The 20,660-nt window shown below is 56.4% G+C and overlaps 1 protein-coding gene across 3 annotated transcripts in view; it reads right to left on the reverse strand.

Annotated features, from left to right (window-relative positions):
• Positions 1-20,660, reverse strand: part of ABTB2 (ankyrin repeat and BTB domain containing 2) — a 187,029-nt gene continuing 166,369 nt past the window's right edge. For all 3 annotated transcript variants that reach the window (XM_086341123.1, XM_086341125.1, XM_086341124.1), the window contains exons 6-17: positions 19,054-19,143; positions 18,385-18,486; positions 16,054-16,150; positions 15,661-15,796; positions 12,144-12,373; positions 10,521-10,699; positions 8,932-9,037; positions 8,716-8,818; positions 8,100-8,190; positions 3,843-3,911; positions 3,102-3,215; positions 1-1,597 (exon numbers count right to left, since the gene is read on the reverse strand). In XM_086341123.1, the coding sequence (XP_086197249.1) occupies positions 1,400-1,597; positions 3,102-3,215; positions 3,843-3,911; positions 8,100-8,190; positions 8,716-8,818; positions 8,932-9,037; positions 10,521-10,699; positions 12,144-12,373; positions 15,661-15,796; positions 16,054-16,150; positions 18,385-18,486; positions 19,054-19,143 (1,515 nt within the window). In that variant the 3' untranslated portion in view covers positions 1-1,399. The remainder of the gene's footprint in view (positions 1,598-3,101; positions 3,216-3,842; positions 3,912-8,099; positions 8,191-8,715; positions 8,819-8,931; positions 9,038-10,520; positions 10,700-12,143; positions 12,374-15,660; positions 15,797-16,053; positions 16,151-18,384; positions 18,487-19,053; positions 19,144-20,660) is intronic.

Below are 20,660 nucleotides of genomic sequence, written 5' to 3' on the forward strand. Positions count from 1 at the left end.
TCATTGTTAACAAGTGTTTATTGTTAATAAAACCATAGTACATTTATAATAAGTGACAACATTAATGTATAGTTACAGTATCATACAATATTACAGCAATAAAATAACACCTATTCCTTTGTACATCCAGCTCAAGCAGCTAGTTGAAAATATTTTCCAGGGTTGTAAACCCCCAGGGTTTTTCAAGGTGACTGAAAGGACACCTCCTAAAGTGCCTGGGGCTTCTGGTGAATAAATAGTTTCTAAGGTACGGCCAGACAGCCGAAGGGGACATCCGGCACAAGCTGTTCCGGAAGACGCCTCGGATGTCCGGTACATAAATACGATGAGGGTCCCGGCCCAGCGATGCGTCCCCACCCCGGGGAGCCTGGAGCCCACAGGATGGCAGGGGCAGGTAGCAGGGAAGAAGAAGGACCTCTTCTCCCAGTCCTTCCCGTCTACCAAAGCCCCGACCTTTAAGTTCCCCAAGACCCGCAGTTCCCAATGGGAAGTCTGGGCCCTGCTCCCTAGTCCAAGTTAAAGGACTCTTTCACTGGAGAGACTGGACTGGCGGGATGTTTAGGGCTCTGCCTAATTCTAGGCTTGGGATTTCAGAATCATCCCCTTTACACTGGCCCCTGAAAACAGCAGCAGCAACATAAGCGGAGGCCACCAGGCTCCTCCACGCTGCCCATGCCACCCTTGGCTCAGACCAAAAGCTTTGAAGGCGCTGGCGGGGGGAGCTAACCGCCTTCTCTACTACTCACTGAGCAGGCCGGTGGTCCCTCTGCCCAAAGGAGCCTGGACACCAAGGAGATAGACTGAAAATGACCCTCTTCGCAGGATCCCCAGGCCCCCTGGAGGCCACATCAGGTCTTTCAAAGGCACAGCCTTAAGTTCAGTGTCTGACGTGACACTGAGAGAAAAACAAACACCAGCTTTTGACTGAAACGGCCTGGGGCCTAGATAGAACATACGCTCTCTACATTCCTAAGAATGCCCACACCCCCCAGAAGCCCCACTTAGGACAGTCTGAGCTGCCCAACACCCTGGGAGTGGGCTGGTTAGAGCCTGGAGGGCATGACGAGAAGCTGTGCAGAGCAGAGCGGGATCAGCTCGAGCCTCCGGGAGGGGCACACGAGGGTGAGTGCACGGCAGCCCTCCGGTGCAAGCAGGCGGCAGGTGTGGGGAAGGGCCACTTGTGGCCACACCTGCCCTTGGCTCATCCCTGGTTGAGCAAATGGTTAGGCTCTGGGCCTGCCCGAGTCTGGCTCCAAGAGTGCCGGTAACCAGTCTCAGCCCAGCAGGGCCCCAGTGTGTCCACCGGTGCTGGCTATGTGCTGACCCAGACACCCCCAGGAAGCTCCCAGCCTTTCTTCCCGCCGGGAGGCCTAGTGACAGAGCCAGCCGCCCCCACACGTCACACCCGAGAGGTGACGTAGAGCGAGTGCACGCGCTCGGCCAGGGTGCTCTGCAGGTCCTGCAGCGGGTCCAGGCCCTGCACTTTGCTGCTGCGGCCGTAGATGAGCTGCCGGAAGGAGTCCTGCTCCAGCAGGGCCTTCATGTGCTTGAGGAAGAAGCCCTCGCAGAACAGGGCCAGTTCGGGGGCGTTGTGGATCTGTGGGGGCAGGGAGAGGGGTGAGACCCACAGCTTCAGCACAGCCCTGCCCAAAACTGCCCCCAAGCAGTCCTCATGGGCAAAGGTCCACCTTCAAGCCCCAGACCCAGGGAGGCAGGCAGGCCCTATCGCTGCACCTTGCTGCTGCTGCTAAGTCACTTCAGTCGTGTCCGACTCTGTGTGACCCCATAGACGGCAGCCCACCAGGCTCCCCCGTCCCTGGGATTCTCCAGGCAAGAACACTGGAGTGGGTTGCCATTTCCTTCTCCAATGCATGAAAGTGAAAAGTTAAGTCGCTCAATCAGGTCTGACTCTTAGCGACCCCATGGACTGCAGCCTACCAGGCTCCTCCGTCCATGGGATTTTCTAGGCAAGAGTACTGGAGTGGGGTGCCATTGCTTTCTCCATCTCTGCATCTCCACAGGTTAGACTGATCTGGGTTCAAATCCCAGCTGTGTCACCAGGAACATCCTGGCATCTTGTTCTTGGCCTGGGTCCTGCTGGTGACGGCTTGTTGAGGGGCGGTCGTCATCCCCATGGGATTGGAAGCTCCCTCCCTAAGGGCAGGGGCTGTCCATGGTGGGATGTGCAGCATAAGGCCCAGCACAGGAGTGTTCATGTGGTAAAGGCTCACTGAACGCTGAGTGCCCTCTCTGGGCCAGGCACCGGGTGCAGGCCCTGAGGCCCAGGTCCGTGAGGCTCTCTCGGAGCTGATGTTCCAGATCAGGGGGACAAGAGAAGCCAAGGAACCAACCAGGCCAGGTGACCATGGACAGCAGTCAGTGCTCTGAGGCAGTGAGGGGCAAAGGGGCAGAGAGGTGTGTGACTTGGGGGCAGCTGGGGGAGGAGACTTGCTGGGGGACTGCAGCATTCCTGGGGTGGAAACGAGAAAGAGATGGGGGCCATGTGGCCAGGTGAAGGGAGAGGGAAGCATCGGAAGGGGAGATGGGAGAGGGTCCTGGGGGCCTCGTAAGGGGTGACAGATAAGGGCTGGGTCTTTACTTTGCAGTGGGAAACCTTTGAAGAGTTTCAGTAGGGGAGTGGTGGGGTCTTCACACTTTTCAAAGAGCCTTGTGGACTGCAGGGCGAAAGCCAGAAAGTGTTGGAGGCCAGGCCAACGCGATCGTCCAAGAGCAGGGAGAGTGGAGGTAGCGGGACGGGGAGGGGTGGCTGATGCATTGCAGGTGTGGGAGGTGACCGTGGCATCTGCTGCAAGGAGGAAGACTAAGGAGGACCAAGCTGGGGAGAAACTCGAGTAGTGTTGAAAACTGATCTGACTTGGAGGGGCTCTGCTCTTTGCTGCCCTAGGTCTCACTGCCCAGTGTGGCACAGCTGGCACGGGACCTGGGGTCCACCCGGCTCAGAGCTCAGCTCCCCAGCTGCGGGGCCGCCCTACTGGGCGGCCATGACCTCAGGCCACAGAGAGGGTGACACTGTCCTTCAAAGCTTCCAGGGCACAGCAGGGTGAGTGATGGGGGGTGGGGGCGGCAGCGGCGGCCCTCACCTTGGCATACTTGTAGGTGTTCACCGCGCTGTCCACGCTCAGGGTCTGGGAGCACAGGATCTCACAGTGCCGCTGCAGGGCGTCCAGCTGGAACAGGCTGGCAGCTGACAATAGCTGGTGGGAGGAAGATAGGCTGTAGGGGAGCGGGGCCAGGCCCGTGGCCCCAGCATCACGGAACAGAGAGCCCCTGACCCCCAGGACCCTCCCTGCCCACCTGCCAGTTAAGTCCGATGGCCTTGATTTATTTCTACCCCAGGCCATCTAGGTATTTGCTAGGACACCTTGGGAGGTATCCGATAGGTGACACACACTGGTTGGAATTGCTCATGTCGCGAGGCCTTCAACTACGAGCTGCCTGCTCATCTGCACGACCTTCTAGCCAGGCGCGTGGCCAGCAGCGGGTCCGTTCTCTAAGCAGTAACCTGGTAAGGTAGGGGGATACCTGCTGCCTTCTGATCCTCCCGGGCTTTCCATCCTCAGGGGTGGCCCTTCTAACCCTGAGGTGTCGCCTGGGAGGTTGGGTTCCACAGGCGCACCATTTCCCACGCGCTCAGAAGAGTGAGGACCTGCAGGGAAGCAGGGGGTCCTTGCAGAGGACCCCTTCCTTCCCTCCTCATGTCTCCAATGCTGTGTTTCTGAGAGTAGGGTGGGTGAGACCTGGAAGATGTCTCTGCTGGGCACAGGCATGGTAGATGGGCTCAGGGGCTCCCCGCTCCTCTCCCTGACAGGCCAGGTCCTCACCTCGAGGATGTCACTGGTGGGGATGTCCATGGATTCCGTTCCCCCGTAGTACAGATACTGCATCATCATCTGCAGGAAAAAGGCCCCATGTGAGTGCCAGGTGGACCCACAGCACCAACGTCCCCACCCAGCGCCCCTGGAGTGCCGCTCCCGGCCCCTCAGTGCCCCCTGACGCTGAGCGCTGCTCCAGCCACTGCCCGGCCCTCAGTGCCCCACGACCTCTCTGTGCCGGCGTCTGCACACCGCCCGACTCTCGTCAGGTATTTTTGTGCTTCCCCTGGAATGCGTATGGCAAGCTGCCTTCAACAGAGTGGCTTTGCTTCAATCCTCACAACAGCCCTGTGAGCCCAGGAGGGCGGATACTCTTCACAGCTGGGGAAACTGAGGCCAGGCAGGGAGGCTGATGAGGCGGACCCGCCTCCTCAGAACCCTTCCAGCACACCAGGCACCTCATGACTCATTTTCTATTCTTACCGAAATTCTAAACGTGGGGCTCTGAGGGGGAGACTGTCCACCCTCAGAATCCTGAGTCCTGACCTCCCCATCAGTGCTAGCCAGATCCCGACCTCCTCCTGGAAGCCAGTGCAGCGCTGAGGCCCGGGACCTGGCCCAGAGGTCACCCTGCCGACCCCGGCGGCCCTGCGGCACGACATGAGGTGGCCTGGGGAAGGGGCTATGTTTAGTTCTGCTGAGGTCTGACTTACAAGCTCTGCCATCATGCTGGAGACTGGGGAGTTTCCAGCTGGAAAAAGAAAAATGATTCTCCCTGGTTGGCTGAAGAAACGGCCCCAGCAAGGAGCTGGCAAGGGTATAAGTAAACACAGCTCCAGCCGGCACAGTCGGGCTCTGTTAGGACTGGCCCTGAGGCTGGAAGGGGCACCAGAGGGTCTAGAGGAAAGTAGCCCACGCTGGGGCAGGGCGGGGGAGGGAAGAGGCCTGCCAGCCGCGTCCAGGCCCGAGGCCTGTCCAGGAGGCATCAGCCCGCCCCTTCCCCTCAGGGGAGCGCGGGCTCCCAGAGGTCTTGCACAGCCCCTGCTGGAGCTCAGGTGGAGATCTTACAGTTACACGGATGTACCTGTGTCCCCCTACTCCAGGCAGTGTGTGCCTCGGGCGGGCCCACATCTGGCTTCCTCCGCCATCCCCCACCCTGGGAGTTGAGTGCCCAGGACTGGGAGGGGGGCGGCTCCCATCTCCAGGGATTCTTTCCTAGGTGTTAGCCTCAGGGCAGCCCCGAGGTGAGAAGGGGCCCAGCCTGTGGCTTCTCTTCCTGGCCTAGAAGAGGCTTCCTGCTGCTTTTGGAGCTGGTCTGGGCCAGGCCCAGCTCTCGTGGCCCGTGGATCTCCCTGAGGCACCTGAAGGCAGATGAGCCCACAGAAGTGGGACCAGAAACGCCCTCTTGGAGCCTCGCTGGGGGAACCGGGCTGCTAGCAGGCAGCTGCGGACATTAATTTCCCACAGCCCGGCAGCTCCCAGGCAGGATGTGGGTCATTCAAAGCAGGCAGCCTACAGGGCTGGAGTGGGCAAAGGGCTGCTCCCAGAGGGGCCCCAGGCAGGACCAGCTGCAGGGATGGCCTCGCTTCCTTCTGCCCAGAGTGGGCCACCAGGAGCATGACCACAGGAAGGCCCCCAATACTGCAGGGCCAGGACTGGGGCCAAGAGCCACATCAGAACGGCAGGGCTATCCCCCAAAGGCCTAGGTTTAGTCGGCAGTGACCCTGGCAAGAGTCTACACCTGTGATGTCTAATCATAGCCACTGGCTACCTGTGACTTTTGAGAATTTGAAACATGGCTGCTCTGAATTAATACGTGCTGTGTCAAAACTGCATTGCAAACACTTAGTGTGAAAAGAATAAAACATTTTGGCTACATTAAGTTAAATAAGAATAAAATTAATTTCACCTGTTTTTTTTCTTCATCTATTAAGCAATTTTACATAACCTCTGTGCCCAGTATTATCTTTCTATTAGAGATAGTATTGCTTAGATCTCCTTGGGCCTCTGTTTCCTGTTTTAGAAAACAAAGATCTCAAGTTCTCTTTGTGTTGTGAGAGCCAATGAGATGTCTGGGGGCTGCTCTGAAACTTAGGCTTTTTTAGGAGGCCTCGGACCTGGATCGATGGCTTCAGCCGCACGCCGCCGCCCCCCTCTCCTGCCCCCGCCCCACAGCCTGCCCCGAACCCTGCAGGATGGCAGAGCTTTGTTCCCAGAGAACCCACAGGGCCAGGCCAGTGGCTAACACGCCCCAGGCCCACGTGTGCCCTGAGGTTAGACCTGTTGTCTCTGTTTACCCCATGACAACCCTGAGAAGTCCTCAAGGGCTGCCCAGCCTCTCCGGCCTCGGGCGTCAGCCCCTGCTGAGCACATGCAGCCTCGATGGCAGGGGCTCACCCTTGTCACACGTGCACCCTCACCCCACCTCCGGCCCAATCCCCTCTGCCCTTCTCAGATCCGCCTCCTGGGTCGCGTCGTGACCCCACCTCACGCTCCAACTCACCTGGACTTTGGGCTTCTTAGCCAAGCAACTTTCTAGAGCTGCTCCCCTCCCCAGGGAGTTTGGCTCAAGGGATGGGAAGAGGGGAGGGGAGACACCCTACGCCCGACCCTGGGCCTCCTCCATGGCCTGTCATCAGTTGCCGCCAAGTCCCCATTCTCCCCTCATCCACACCCCTCTACCCTGCTGCCTCTACCAGTCACCATCATCACTCAGCTGGATTTCTCACCTGCTCCCCTGGCTGCAGTCCTGCCCATCCTCCCCTCACCCTCCAGAGTGCACGAGGTCACACAAACTGGACCATTCCACACGTCCTAAGATTGAACCCTGGCTCTATCACCTCCCAGCTGCGTGACCTTGGACAACTTATTGAACTTCTCTGTGCCTGCGACACCTCATGGACCAAGGCGGATAACAACATGTGTGCACCTCCCTGGGCTGTGCTGTGACTGATAAATGCACTTAGAACCATGCCTGGCTAAGTGTCAGCGATGGTGGTGACCTCATAGCAGCTTCTAACTATCCTTGGGTTAAAGCGCAAGCCCTTCATGCGATGGCTCCTTGGGGGCAGCCTCAGCCTCATTTCTGGATGTTCTTCTGAATGGCTGCCACGACTTGGCCAGAGAGCATTTCCTGAACAGGGTGTGGTCTCTGGTGGTCGTGGTCTCTGCATGCATTGCTCTGTCTACCTGGAGTTCCCGATACCTGGCTGACTACCCTGGTCCCCAGGAAATTTCCTCCTCCGCATCTTCAGCGCCCCTTCCTGCACTGCTGGCGCCTCCCCCACCACTCCCAGTCACATTCGTTCATAATCCTGTCTCCTGGAGGCCAGGGTCCCTGTCCTGTTTACCACTGCCTCCATGGTACCCATAAGTGACTAAATGCTACACAGATGACTGCCGGGAACAAGAGAGAGGGACTAAACCCTTTTAGATGGTGGCCCTCATGCTTCTGTGAGGCTGTGATCTCCACATTAGGTACAAGCCTGTCCCGGGCAAGGCCAGGTCCTGGGCTCACATACCAGCTGCCTCTTAGCCTTCGTCTCAGCCCCTAAGGGTCACCCCTACAGCCTGAAGACCACTTTCTAGAAAGGAGCTCCCCACTGGGGATCAGCTTAGACCCCAGCCAGTCCCTTCCAGACCTCGCCTGCCACTCCTGGCAGCCAGCCTGTGGAGCGTCCATCACGCAACCTCTGACGTTCAAGTCCTGACCTCGATGATCTCTCACGACCAGGATGGGCTCCCCGTGGCTCTTTCTGCTTAGCCGGCGCGGCTAGGGTCTGATGCCGGGAAGGAGTGATGGGCCCACACCGGTGCACGCACGCCACTCTCCACCCACCTGGGGTTTTGTTAAACTGTGGGGAGTCCTGGCATGGGGCCTGAGGCTCTGCATTCCCAACAAGTGCTCAGGCAAGTCTGTGCACTGGGAGCTCACTTAGGACAAGGGCTCACAAGTTGCATGTGTGGTGTGCACCTGTCCTTACATGCCCGTCAGGCTGCCCAGACCCCTCACCCAGTGGTTAGAGCTCAGGGCCCATGAAACAGACTCTGAAGCTGCAAACTCACAAGGGAAAGGCTACCCTGGCTGGAAAAAGCCTAGATGCTCCAACCTGACCACTGAGTCAGCAAAACACAGAAGGCATTAGGGATGGAGGGGAAGACTCTGACTGACTCACAGCTGACCCCACCCAGATGGACCAGCCAGGGTCGGGGTCCTGGCGGGGAGGGGCACCCCTAGAAAAGCCCTCAGCGCTGAGGTACACACACCTGGAAAATGTGGTACTTCATGTCGCCGATCTCGATGGTTTTGCTGCCATCGCCATCTTGCTCTGATTTATTGGTCATCAGCGTCTTGAACCTGGAGCCAAGGAGATGAGACAAGGAAGGGCTTGAATGTGACTTTTATTCCATCACCGTGTGGCAAAGGCCCCATCCATCGCCTGACCGGTCACCAGGGGACAGGAGCATTTTAAAAATCACTGCTGTGCTCGAAAAAGAATTCTGGGCAAGTGACGTTTTACATCGTCCTAGGCTGACAGACGGCTGGGCTGAGCCCTGACCTGTCCCAGCTGCCCTCTAGCTTAGTGACCGTAACACCTGTGGCTGGAAAACCAACCTTCATGTTAGAACACTCATGATTTCTAATCATCAAAAGCAATGGCTTGACCAGAATGACTCAGCTCCTCTTGGAGAACTCTGGGTCCCCTCTTGACTGTCCCTCTATCCCCTGTGGGTGTGGGGGGGGTCCCCTGCTCTGTGACCACTCTCTCTAGGGTAGAGGCTCTTCTCCAGCCTGCCCGTCACCTCATATCTAAATGAAGCTGCACCCCCCCACCACCCCGCTTCCCAGGGGGGCAGAGAATTCGTTATCTGGGCTGCCTACCTGTTAGAAGCCGTCACCAGCAGGACTTTATGTGCATAAAACAGCTTTCCTTCCACGAGGAAGGTCACATCTGACATCTCCTTGTTGTTCAAAAAGTGAGGATCTGTCGCAGGGGGAAGGAGAAGGGGATGATGGAGGCGCCCGCCGCCCAGGCACTTGGGAGGGGGAAGGAGGACAGAGATGAGAGGGAGGGGAGAGGAGGTGGGGAGGCCTCACCGAGCCTGGCCGGCAGCGTCTTGCGGAGCTCAGGGATGCGGGGGATGGGGCTGCTGCCATAGCAGTGCATGAAGATGGCCGCTAGCTGCTGCGTGACCGAGTCGTTCTGTGGGGGGAGAGGCAGGGAGGGCCGTCAGCTGGACCCCCATCTGGAGGCCGTGTGTTTACAGCTCCAGGTATGCCAGGCCAGCTTCAAAAGTCCAGGCCAGGATCAGCGCAGCACTGCCCTTCATTCCACCTGGATCTGGTCTGGCGAGGCAGGCCCGGTCCTTCCACACCGACTCCCCTGATTGCTTTCTTGGCCAGGCTCCCGCCAAGACAGACCCCCAGCCTCTGCAGTCAGGCAACGTGGGGCCGGGCGAGGGCTGGACGTCCACCTGCAGGGTGCCTGTGTCCTTCTGTCCCTGTGAGGGGGCTGTCCCTAAGTCTGTCTGCCTGTGTGTCAGTTTCCGGGTCCGTCCTGTGGTCTGTCTGCGTCCTGCGGTCTGTCTGCCTGTGTGTCAGTCTCCAGGTCTATCCTGTGGTCTGTCTGCGTCCTGCGGTCTGTCTGCCTTTGTGTCAGTCTCCACGTCTATCCTGTGGTCTGTCTGCGTCCTGCAGTCTGTCTGCCTGTGTGCCAGTCTCCGGGTCTGTCCCATGGTCTGTCTGCATCCTGCAGTCTGTCTGCCTGGGTGTCAGTCTCCAGGTCTATCCTGTGGTCTCTGCGTCCTGTGGTCTGTCTGCCTGTGTGTCAGTCTCCAGGTCCATCCTGTGGTCTGTCTGCGTCCTGCAGTCTGTCTGCCTGTGTGCCAGTCTCCGGGTCTGTCCCATGGTCTGTCTGCGTCCTGCGGTCTGTCTGCCTGTGTGTCAGTCTCCACGTCTATCCTGTGGTCTGTCTGCGTCCTGCAGTCTGTCTGCCTGTGTGCCAGTCTCCGGGTCCGTCCTGTGGTCTGTCTGCGTCCTGCGGTCTGTCTGCCTGTGTGTCAGTCTCCAGGTCTATCCTGTGGTCTCTGCGTCCTGTGGTCTGTCTGCCTGTGTGTCAGTCTCCAGGTCCATCCTGTGGTCTGTCTGCGTCCTGCAGTCTGTCTGTCTGTGTGCCAGTCTCCGGGTCTGTCCCATGGTCTGTCTGCGTCCTGTGGTCTGTCTGCCTGTGTGTCAGTCTCCAGGTCTATCCTGTGGTCTGTCTGCGTCCTGTAGTCTGTCTGCCTGTGTGTCAGTCTCCAGGTCTATCCTGTGGTCTGTCTGCGTCCTGTGGTCTGTCTGCCTGTGTGCCAGTCTCCAGGTCTATCCTGTGGTCTGTCTGCGTCCTGCAGTCTGTCTGCCTGTGTGCCAGTCTCCGGGTCTGTCCCATAGTCTGTCTGCATCCTGCAGTCTGTCTGCCTGGGTGTCAGTCTCCGGGTCCATCCTGTGGTCTCTGCGTCCTGTGGTCTGTCTGCCTGTGTGTCAGTCTCCAGGTCTATCCTGTGGTCTGTCTGCGTCCTGCGGTCTATCTGCCTGTGTGCCAGTCTCCAGGTCCGTCCTGTGGTCTGTCTGCATCCTGCGGTCTGTCTGCCTGTGTGTCAGTCTCCGGGTCTGTCCTGGGGCTGTTGGGGCCTCCGGGGCTGTCTCACCTTGCTGGTCTTAAGGATGTCAAACATGAGTGGCAAGCCCTCGGTCACCAGCTCCTCGTTGTACTCCTCCTCCTTGATGGAGCTGAAATCCCGCAGGAGGCTCTGCACCACCGAGTACCGAGACTGGGAGAAGGACGTCCTCAGAGACTCGATCCAGACGTGCAGCTTCCAGGGGACGCCTGGGCCGGGAAGGGGTAGGGCAGTCACCCCCCGGGCAGAGCGCTCCCCAAAGGGACCACTGAGCCCACCTCATGACAGCCCCCTTTCTGGCAGGCCAATGCACCTGATGCCTGCCCAACCGGGGGCACTCCCTCTCTGCAGCTCAGCGCAGCCAGTAAGGAAAGCATTCGTTCACCCTGACAGGCCTCCCTGAGACATAAAATGGTCTCAAAGTTCCCATCAGATGAGGTGGAGGAATGGCTTCAGGCCAAGTGCAGGGAGCCTGAGCTCTGAATATCCACAGCTCAGCCTGGGAGCCTTCAAGTGCAGGCCCAGCACCCACACTGGCCCCACTGGCTTGTCAGGCCCCGGAATTACCTACTGGGGAGGAACCATTATAATTAGGAGGGGTGGCCCCAGAGACTCGAACACCCGGAGGATATGCAGGGCGCTTGGGGACAAGAGGACCCCATGCCGGTCTAGAAGCCTGAAATGAACCCTGTTCTGTCACTGAGGGCTTTTCCCAGCACCTGGCTCCCTGGTGTGTCTGTTCACATGCAGTGCCATGTAATTACTGTTTACCAGCTCCCTGGAGTGTGTCACTGGGGCCGCAGAGTAATCCAAAGCTGCTCTGTAAAGGTCATGACAAAAACTAGCGATGTTTCCAGTAATTAGAGATTGCTTCTTACTCCCCAGCCTCACTGTGGATTTAAAAAGGTCTGATGGCATTCCCTGGGGACATGGTGCCAAGGGTAGCATCCCTGGTTTACTGACTGTGTGCAGGAGTGATATTCCCATTTCATAGGGAAGAGCACTGAGGCTGGCCCGCCCCCAGAGGGCCATGTGGCTCCCGCTTCCTTGGCCCAGCGCTGGGTGTTCATGTGTCATGGCCCCCAGGGAGAGGAGCGATGCTGTCGTCATGCACTGAACGCCCATGGTTAGTGGGTGCCGGGCCCTGTGCTGTGTGTGACGACTTCACATCCGTAGGGGAGGAGCACTAGGGAACGTGGCAGGGCTGGGATCTCCCCCAGGTCTGTCTGACCAGCCGCCTGGGAGGAAAGAAGTCTGCAAGCTTGCAGGCCAAGGAAGGGGGGAGGCGGGCTGATGGACTGGAGAGCATCTCACTGACCAGAAATGTGGACTCCTGGTGCTCTAGACGCTCCCACATGCCCAGGCCTCGACCAGGGAAGCTGGGGGCCCTGAGGGCACAAGGCTGGGTGAGGCTTTTGATATGTCCCCACTGAGGACTATCTGAGGCTCAGGGCACCACCTATCTTGGTCTGAGAGGACGAAGGCCCTCCCTGCACTCCACTGCCTCCTGGCCTGTCTGGCCTGTGGGCCTGGCCCTCTCGTGTGTGTGTGTGTGTGTGTGCGTGCGTGCATGCACACTGAGGAGCAGCACAGCATGTGTGTGTGTGTCTCTGTGTGTGCCTGTGTCTGTACACGCACACCACGTGGCCTCACCCAGCGCCCTCAGCTCCATGGTGATGTCCACGTAGCCGTGCTCTGCGCTGTAGTACATGGCCTCCTGGAGGGCCTTGGTGCGTGTCCGGCTCAGTCGCATGGGCCCCTCGCTGCCGCTGCCCTGGCTGGACGCATCACTGTCTTCCACGCCCTCAGCCAGGATCTCCTCCAGGGACAGCACGTCCGCTTTGGCCTGCTGTGGCTGCGTCAGGAGCTTCCTCAGGACGTTCCTGCAGGGAAAGGGACAAAGAAGGGCGATGTCCAAGGCTCCCGCCATGGATGGTGCCTGCCGAGCTGCCTTTCAGCGTCCTGTGGCCCAGACGGGCCAACTACGGGGTGTCTGCGGGCAAAAAGGGCTCATGGTCTTCCCTTCCCAGGCAGGCTGGGCCCCCAGGTGAGTCAGGGAAAGGTGCAGAAGACCTCTCCCTTCTGCCATCCGGGTACTGCTGAGAAGTCATGAGCTCTGGGGCCAAGCAGGCTCTGCCATCCTGTGCGATCTGACAGGTCGTTCTACCTCTCTGAGCCCTGATGGGTCTGTCAGTGTAGCATGGGGAGTCAGTATCGTCCTCTCCCAGTTAATGTGAGGCTCAAGTGACATCACATGCAGAGCCTGATACACAACAATCATCCTAATAGCAGCTGACTTGCATATTCCCACGCTGTTGTTCAGTGGCTCAGTTGTGTCCAAGTCTTTGCGACCCCATGGACTGCAGCACGCCAGGCTTCTCTGTCCTTCCTTCATCACCTCTAGGAGCTTGCTCAAACTCATGTCCATCGAGTTGGTGATGCCATCTAACCATCTTTTCCTCTGTTGTCCCCTTCTCCTCCTGACTTTTATCTTTCCCAGCATCTTTCCAATGAGTCGGCTCTTTGCATCAGGTGACCAAAGTATTGGGAACTTCAGTTTTGGCATCAGTCCTTTCAATGAATATTCAGGATTGATTTCCTTTAGGATTGACTGGTTTGATCTCCTTGCAGTCCAAGGGACTCTCAAAATCTTCTCCAAAAAAAAAAAGAATCTTCTCCAACACCATAGTTCAAAAGCATCAATTCTTTGGCACTCAGCTTTCTTTATAGTCCAACTCTCACATCCATACATGACTACTGGAAAAACCATAGCCTTGCTAGACAGATGGCAAAGTAATGCCTCTGCTTTTGAATATGCTGTCTAGGTTGGTCATAACTATCCTTCCAAGGAGTAAGCGTCTTTTAATTTCATGGCTGCAGTCACCATGTGCAGTGATTTTGGAGCCCAAAAAGATAAAGTCAGCCACTGTTTCCACTGTTTCCCCATCTATTTGCCATGAAGTGGCAGGATGCCAGGATCTTAGTTTTCTCAATGTTGAGCTTTAAGCCAACTTTTCACTCTCCTCTTTCACTTTTATCAAGAGGCTCTTTAGTTCTTCATTTTCTGCCGTAAGGGTAGTGTCATCTGCATATCTGAGGTTATTGATATTTCTCCTGGCAATCTTGATGAAGCTTGTGCTTCCTCCAGCCCAGCATTTCTCATGATGTACTCTGCATATAAGTTAAATAAGCAGGGTGATAATATACAGTCTTGACATACTCCTTTCCCAGTTTTGGAACCAGTCTGTTTTTCCAATGTTCAGTTCTAACTGTTGCTTCTTGACCTGCATACAGATTTCTCAGGAGGCAGGTAAGGTGGTCTGATATTCCTATCTCTTTCAGAATTTTCCACAGTTTGTTGTGATCCACAGTCAAAGGCTTTGGCATAGTTAATAAAGCAGAAGTAGATGTTTTTCTGGAACTCTTTTTTTTTTGATGATCCAGCAGATGTTGGCAATTTGATCTATGGTCCCTCTGCCTTTTCTAAATCCACCTTGAACATCTGGAGGTTCATGGTTCACGTATTGCTGAAGCCTGGCATGGAGAATTTTGAGCATTACTTTACTAGCGTGCTGCTGCTGCTAAGTTGCTTCAGTTGTGTCCGACTCTGTGCGACTCCATAGACGGCAGCCCACCAGGCTCCCCCATTCCTGGGATTCTCCAGGCAAGAACACTGAAGTGGGTTGCCACTTCCTTCTCCAATGCATGAAAGTGAAAAGGGAAAGTGAAGTAGCTCAGTCATGTCTGACTCTTCGCAACTCCATGGACTGCAGCCTACCAGGCTCCTCCATCCATGGGATTTTCCAGGCAAGAGTACTGGAGTGGGGTGCCATTGCCTTCTCCGGGGATGCCATGAGATGAATGCATTGTGTGGTAGCTTGAACATTCTTTGGCATTGGAATGAAAACTGACCTTTTCCAGTCCTATGGCCACTGCAGAGTTTTCCAAATTTGCTGGCATATTGAGTGCAGCACTTTCACAATTTCCATGGAGCGAGCATGTTTTGATTTCATGGCTGCGGTCACCATCCACAGTGACTTTGGAGCCCAAGAAAATAAAGTCTTTCACTGTTTCCATTGTTTCCCCATCTACATGCCATAAAGTGATGGGACTGGATGCCATGATCTTAGTTTTTTGAATGCTGAGTTTCAAGTCAGCTTTTTCACTCTCCTCTTTCACCTTCATCAAGAAGCTCTTTAGTTCTTCTTCACTTTCTGCCATGAGAGTGGTATCATCTGCATATCTGAGGTTATTGATGTTTCTCCCAGCAATCCTGATGTTGCCATGTACCAGTGCATTTAACCCTCCCTGAGAGAGGAACCTCAGTATTCATGGGTGATGAATACATCTTGCTCATGTCACACCGAGCGGGATGCAGACTCAGAGGGGGTTCCAAGCCCCAGGCTCTTCTGTCACATCCTGTGTCTCATGGGCAGGCCCCCAGGCCACTTGGGGGTAGAGCTGTCTCCCTGCAGACCTGCCTGCCCCTCCCCAACCCCTTCCCCACCTTGTGATGGAGGCTGGGCTGTGCAACACTGGGTACTCTGTTAACCCGCTGAGTTGACAGAGCAACAGTGGGATGACCCAGGTCCCTTAAGGGAGTCCCTCTTTGTCTTCTACTCACCTCTTCCCTGTTGCCCTTTGACCCCAGAGCAGCCTAACTCTGGTTAGGTGAGACCAGCTGTTCTGGTCTCACTTCTGCCCTGTCACACCCCCAGGCAGGCCTGGCCCCTAAAAAGCAGGGTCCACCATCCGCTCCTGGAGCAGGATGTGATTTCTAGCAGAGCTGCCAGGAGCATCTTCATGGTGGAGTTGAAGTCTGGGTGGAAGCCCCTAGCGCTCCAGGCTGTGGCAGGCAATGGAGAAGCAGCCCAGGCATAGGAACGGATGGGGTCCTGGGGCAGCCCTGGGTGGCTGCAGGTGGAGGGTCTTATGGGGGAATGGGAGGGCCTTCCCTGGGCACCCACCACCCCGTGTTTCCAGGCCTCCACCTTCTGGGCCCACATGCTGCCTGAAGACCTGTATCTTCTTTCTGGCTGGTGTGCAGGCAGCTACACTCTATCCACCCCTCCCCTCCATCTCTGGAAAGATCTCCAGGCCTAGCTCTTCTGCTCCTGAGAGCCTGCTTCATGCTCCACAGAACATGGGGCAGGAAGCCCCGGGTGGGTACCTGTGGCCATGGGCGGCCGAGTGGCTGAAGCAGTTCATATCCTCGTGGAGGGAGGAGGCCATGCCGTTGGCTTCGAGCATGCTGAGGAGGGGGTCGGCGCCCCGGCTAAGCAGCAAGCTGACCAGCTCGTAGTTCCCTGAAAGAGACGGGCCAGGAATGCTTCCAGCACCCACGTCGCTGCCCCTCTGCTGGGCCTGTCTGAGCACTGAGCACCATAGAAACACTGATGATGGAGTGAGGGGGAGCCCCTGGTGACCTGAAGCAGGGGTTTCAAGGCTTGCCATGGGGGTCTTTGTGTGCGGCTCAGCCAGGCAGGGTGACACTGTGAGGAGGGCCAGGTGGAACTGCAGGGCAGTCAGGGACCCTGGCTGGGCAGGGCAGCGGTACACCTACCGGCCGCAGAGGCCAGCTGCAGGGGCGTCTCCGCATAGCTGTCTTCGCCGCCGTTCACTGCAGAGCCCTCCACGTGGGCGCCAGCGTCCAGGAGCAACTGCCAAGGCACAGGAAGGGCACTTGAGCATGGAGGGGAGTGTCGCCTGGGTCGGGTGCAGGGGAGGCTTTGGGGAGTGACCTTTAGTTTTCTCCTGGCATGTGACCAAGAGCCAGCTCCCTCAGGCATCCAGAATTGTAGAACTCCTGGTTACCTTCACGGCTCTAAGTGCTCAGAGTCTTCCCCTCCGCTTTTTGTGGTCTTGGACCAAGCCCCGGAGCTATAGGGACCTCTGAGCTATCTCCCCCTTTCAAACAGTTTCCTACAAACTGGCCACAGTGAAGAATAGAAGGTAGGTGTGTGCTAACTCGCTTCAGTCATATCTGATCCTTTGCGACCCTATGGACCATAGCCTATCAGGCTCCTCTGTCCATGGGCTTCTTCAGGCAAGAATACTGGAGTAGGTTGCCACGCCCTCCTCCAGGGGATCTTCCTGACCCAAGGACTGCACCCGCATCTCTTACGTCTTCTGCATTGGCAGCTAGGATCTTTACCACTAGCACCACCCGGGGAGCCCAAGAATAGTAGGCAACACCGTCCAATCAACCAGGGGAATCTGAGGCTCTTGACACAGCAGAGGTTGTGGGAAAGACAGAGCCAATAGGGTCAGAGCTGAGTGGCAGTGCTGGCCACCAGCGAGTGGGTGATCTGGGGCAGGTATCTCAACTCCCCAATCCTCCGTCTTCCTCATCTAGAAAATGGGAGAGAGGCCTGTCTTGCAACATTGCTGGGGATTAAGTGAAGAGGTGCTCAATTCTCCATAGGGGTTCAGTAACCAGTGGCTTCTAGGGCTCCCTTCAAAGAGGTTCCATGAGCTGCCCAAGGCTGGGCAGTGCAGGGCTGGAACAGAACCTGGCTGTCTGGGACACCAGGTGGCCTCTCCTGGTTCTGGCAAGGGCAGGCCTTGCAGGGGACAGACGGAGCAGGGCTGACAGATACCAAGCGGTGCCCGCTGGGCGGGCTGGCTTTGCCTTGGGCGGGGGTGGTGTCAGCACACCACCAGGTGACTTCAGTCCATCTCACCCTTCCTGACTGGCTGCTCTGGAGGGAGCCGCCTTTCCAACCCTCCCAGGTTTCCAGAGACTGAGCCTCCTCAGAGACCGCGCTTGAGCAATTAGGCCAATCCTACCCACCCCTCACCTGGGACCAGGTGTGAAGGGTCCAGGCTGACCTCTCAGTCTCCCTACAATGTGGGTGTGGCGGTGGCTATTGGCGGGAGGCTCTCATCAGTCAGACAGCAGCTGCGGCAGCGCTGTCTGAGCCAGAGCACCAAAGCAGCGGAGGAAGACAGAGACCTGCCCGACAGGGTGAAACTGGGCACCAGTCCAGACAAGCCCAGGGCACGGCCCTGCAGGTCGGTCTGGGTCAGGGTGGAACCCTGCTCAAGGGCTCAGGAGGACAGCCACCGAAAAGCGGGCAGGATATGGCAGCCAACCTACTGACTACTGGCTACAGAATCTCTCGTATAGGCCAGGACTGTGTGGACAGCAAACAGGTCAACATGACCCCTGCCCTTGAGGGACCCGCAATCCAGCAGATGGCAAGGGTGTCATGCAAACTCCCAGGAAGGAGTTTCTGGAACCCTGCAGTCCTGAGGAGAGAAGGAGTCTAGGAGCCGAGTGGCAGTGTTGCCATGCCCCGTCCATAGCTTCCACTTCCAGGCCTGCCCTGACCCTCAGCCAGCACAGCTACCGGGGCCAAGGTGGGCACAGTGTGACTTGGCTGAGCGGTGTCAAGTGACAGGCGAGCAGTGTCAATCTGAGTCTTCTCTCAGGAACTGAGATGCTGAGAGACTATGGCTGCTAACGGGGAGGGGCAGAACCAGAAGGACCGCATGGTATAAGCCATAGAATTCATGAGGGAGTAAGAACAGCTCAGGACTGGAAGGATGGTTGGAGGAAAGAAACACATCTGTGCAGATCTGAGCACATCTGCACAGATTCCAGATTCCAGCACAGCCCGAGACTCACCCACAGAGGCAGAGAGGCCAGGCAGGCCTGGGATCATTTGGGCCTGCATCTTGTTCCCTAAAATCTCAGGTTAGAGCCTGCTCACTAGAGCCTGCTCCTTGGGGCAAACCAGTTGAGTCTCTGTCCTGCTGACCCAGTGAGCTGGCCTTAACCAGTGTCTCTGGTGTCTCTGATCCCACTCAAGACACGTGAGGCTGGGGCTACGCTTGGGGTTCAGCCCATCTGGCAAGCTGGGGGTGCATGGCACACCTGGCAGGAGCTCACCTGGACCACAGAGATATGTCCATGCAGCACAGCAAACGTCAGCGAGGTCCAGTGACGGCTATCCGGGTGGATGGAGGGGTGCCTGGGAGAGTTGCTTGGAACCTGGGAAAATGCCACAAGGGATCAGTGTTTCCAAGGTGAGTGACATTCCTGGGTGGGTGACACGGGGCCTGAGCTAAGGGGGAGCCCTGCAGGGATGGTGGTCGGGAGTCAACTCAAGTGCTTTCTATATTCGATTGGCAACGTCTGCCTGGAGTACCTTGTGGACAAGGCTCAAAAGGATGTTCAATTAGTGATGTCTGCCCTGGGCAAAGAGATGGCAGAAGGGGAACACTTTATGCCTCGGAAGGAGGTAGAGCAAGAAGCGTCTGGAGATGGTAGGGATGGCTGGGGACTAATTTGATAAAAGGGGAAAAGGGCTACAGTAACAGAATCATGGCCATTCTCTCCAGTGGACTCCCCTCTGAGCTCACTTCTCTGGCAGAAAGCCCGAATCTTGAGAAAAAACCATCTTTGCTAACTATGATCTCTGTGTATCTTATATTTCCAGTTCTCTGAGACACATCTACTCTGTTGTCCAAATCATCACAGCCAGCATGGATGATGACGACCTTGGGGTGTTCTCTCACTGGGTTGGGGGCCCAGGGCAGCCCTTTGGGGCTTTCTCACCTGGATGTCCAAGTTGGCTCCAGCATCAATCAACATCTGGACCATGGCTTCATCCCCAGCAGCACAGGCATACATCAGTGGCGTCATACCCTATGTGAAGCAAACACAGATGCTAAACTGTCTGGAAATACCATGTGAGGACACGTGTTCCATAGGTGTCTGCCCTGGAAACCAGATAGAGGTCTCCTGCTTGACCAGCTGCTCATCTGGAACAATCTTGGGCCTTGCGCTGGACAGAAGGGGCTGGGCCGGCCCCTCTCAGGCTCAGGGGACATATGACACCTGAAGGATGAGTAGGGGACATTTGCATGAGCACTACAGGTCACCAGAGGGGCAAAGGGCACAGGCCCTACAGCCAGACTCCAGTACAAAGGCAACCCCTGCTGTAAACTTTGTACAAGTTACTTGTCCTCCTCTGTGCCTCAGTTACTTTATCTTTAAAATGGGAATAACAACAGTATCTACCTCACTGGGTTGCTGTAAAGAGTATGAGTTACTATGTATAAAGTGCTTGGCCCAGCTAAGTAAGGATGAGCTAGCTAATTAAAATAACACACCACCACCATCACGGCTGCCATGCTACACTGACATATCCACATCCACCCCAGGCCCTGCGCTGGTAAATCACCGTGTGAACTGCTTTACATGCATCATCTCACTTAGTGACCATACCATCCCTATTGGGGAGGTTCTGCTATTATCCCGGCTTCACAGATGAGGAGCGGAGACGGGGACTGACTTGCCCGACAGTCACACAATTTGTAAGAGGATGGACTCAGATGGAACCCAGGCCTGCATGAGCCCAGAAGCTCTTCTCCCTGAGGCGTCTCACACAGGGTGGAGAGGTTGACGTGAACGTCTCTTGCTGTGAGCAGTTCTGAGCTTTTCTGAAAGCTGAGGCCCAATCCCTACCCGAATTTAGGTGGGTGGTTAACAGAGCCACCCCCTGGCCGGGAATCTCCTCTGTGGCCAGTAACAGCAAAGGCCGCAGTGGAAAGCACTATTCCACAGCTGGATGCTGGCAAGCGTTTGTCTGGAGCCCCGCGATGTTATTTATTAGGTTATTTGTGTGTAGACAAGATCTCCTTACCTCATAAATCCTTGCCTAGCGCCCAGAGATAAAGAAATGGCCCGAGATTAATCATGGCTGAGAGGTCTATCTACCCCACAGATCATTCTATAAACACCGAGGCTGAGGGAACAAACAGGACTGGGGCATTGAGAGAAAAGCCACTGAGTGAGAACCTGACTTTGTTTTATTCCCCTCGGCACAAGCTTGACTTCTTTTTTCTCCACAGGTCTGTATGTGATTCAGACTATAAGCCGTCGACACGTCCTGTAAGGAGAAACTACTTTTTTTTGCATGTTGGTCCCTCCCCCTAAAGAGGTTAAATCAAGAGACACTGATGAACAGATTTCAGGGATAATCATCCTATCGACACCAACAGACATGGAGGCACCTTTATGGAGCATCTACTAGGTGTGATGCAGAAGTCTAGGGGGCAGGCAACTTGTTATCCCACAAGTTGGAGGCGAGGAGACAGGCTCAGGGGTAAAGCAGCTTGTCCGAGCTGCCACAGCTACGATGGGAGGACTAAACTCCAGCC

This window comes from Bos grunniens, chromosome 15, assembly GCF_055505025.1.
Source record: "Bos grunniens cultivar Pamir isolate PY7600 chromosome 15, Bosgru_T2T1.0, whole genome shotgun sequence".
NCBI lineage: Eukaryota > Metazoa > Chordata > Mammalia > Artiodactyla > Bovidae > Bos > Bos grunniens.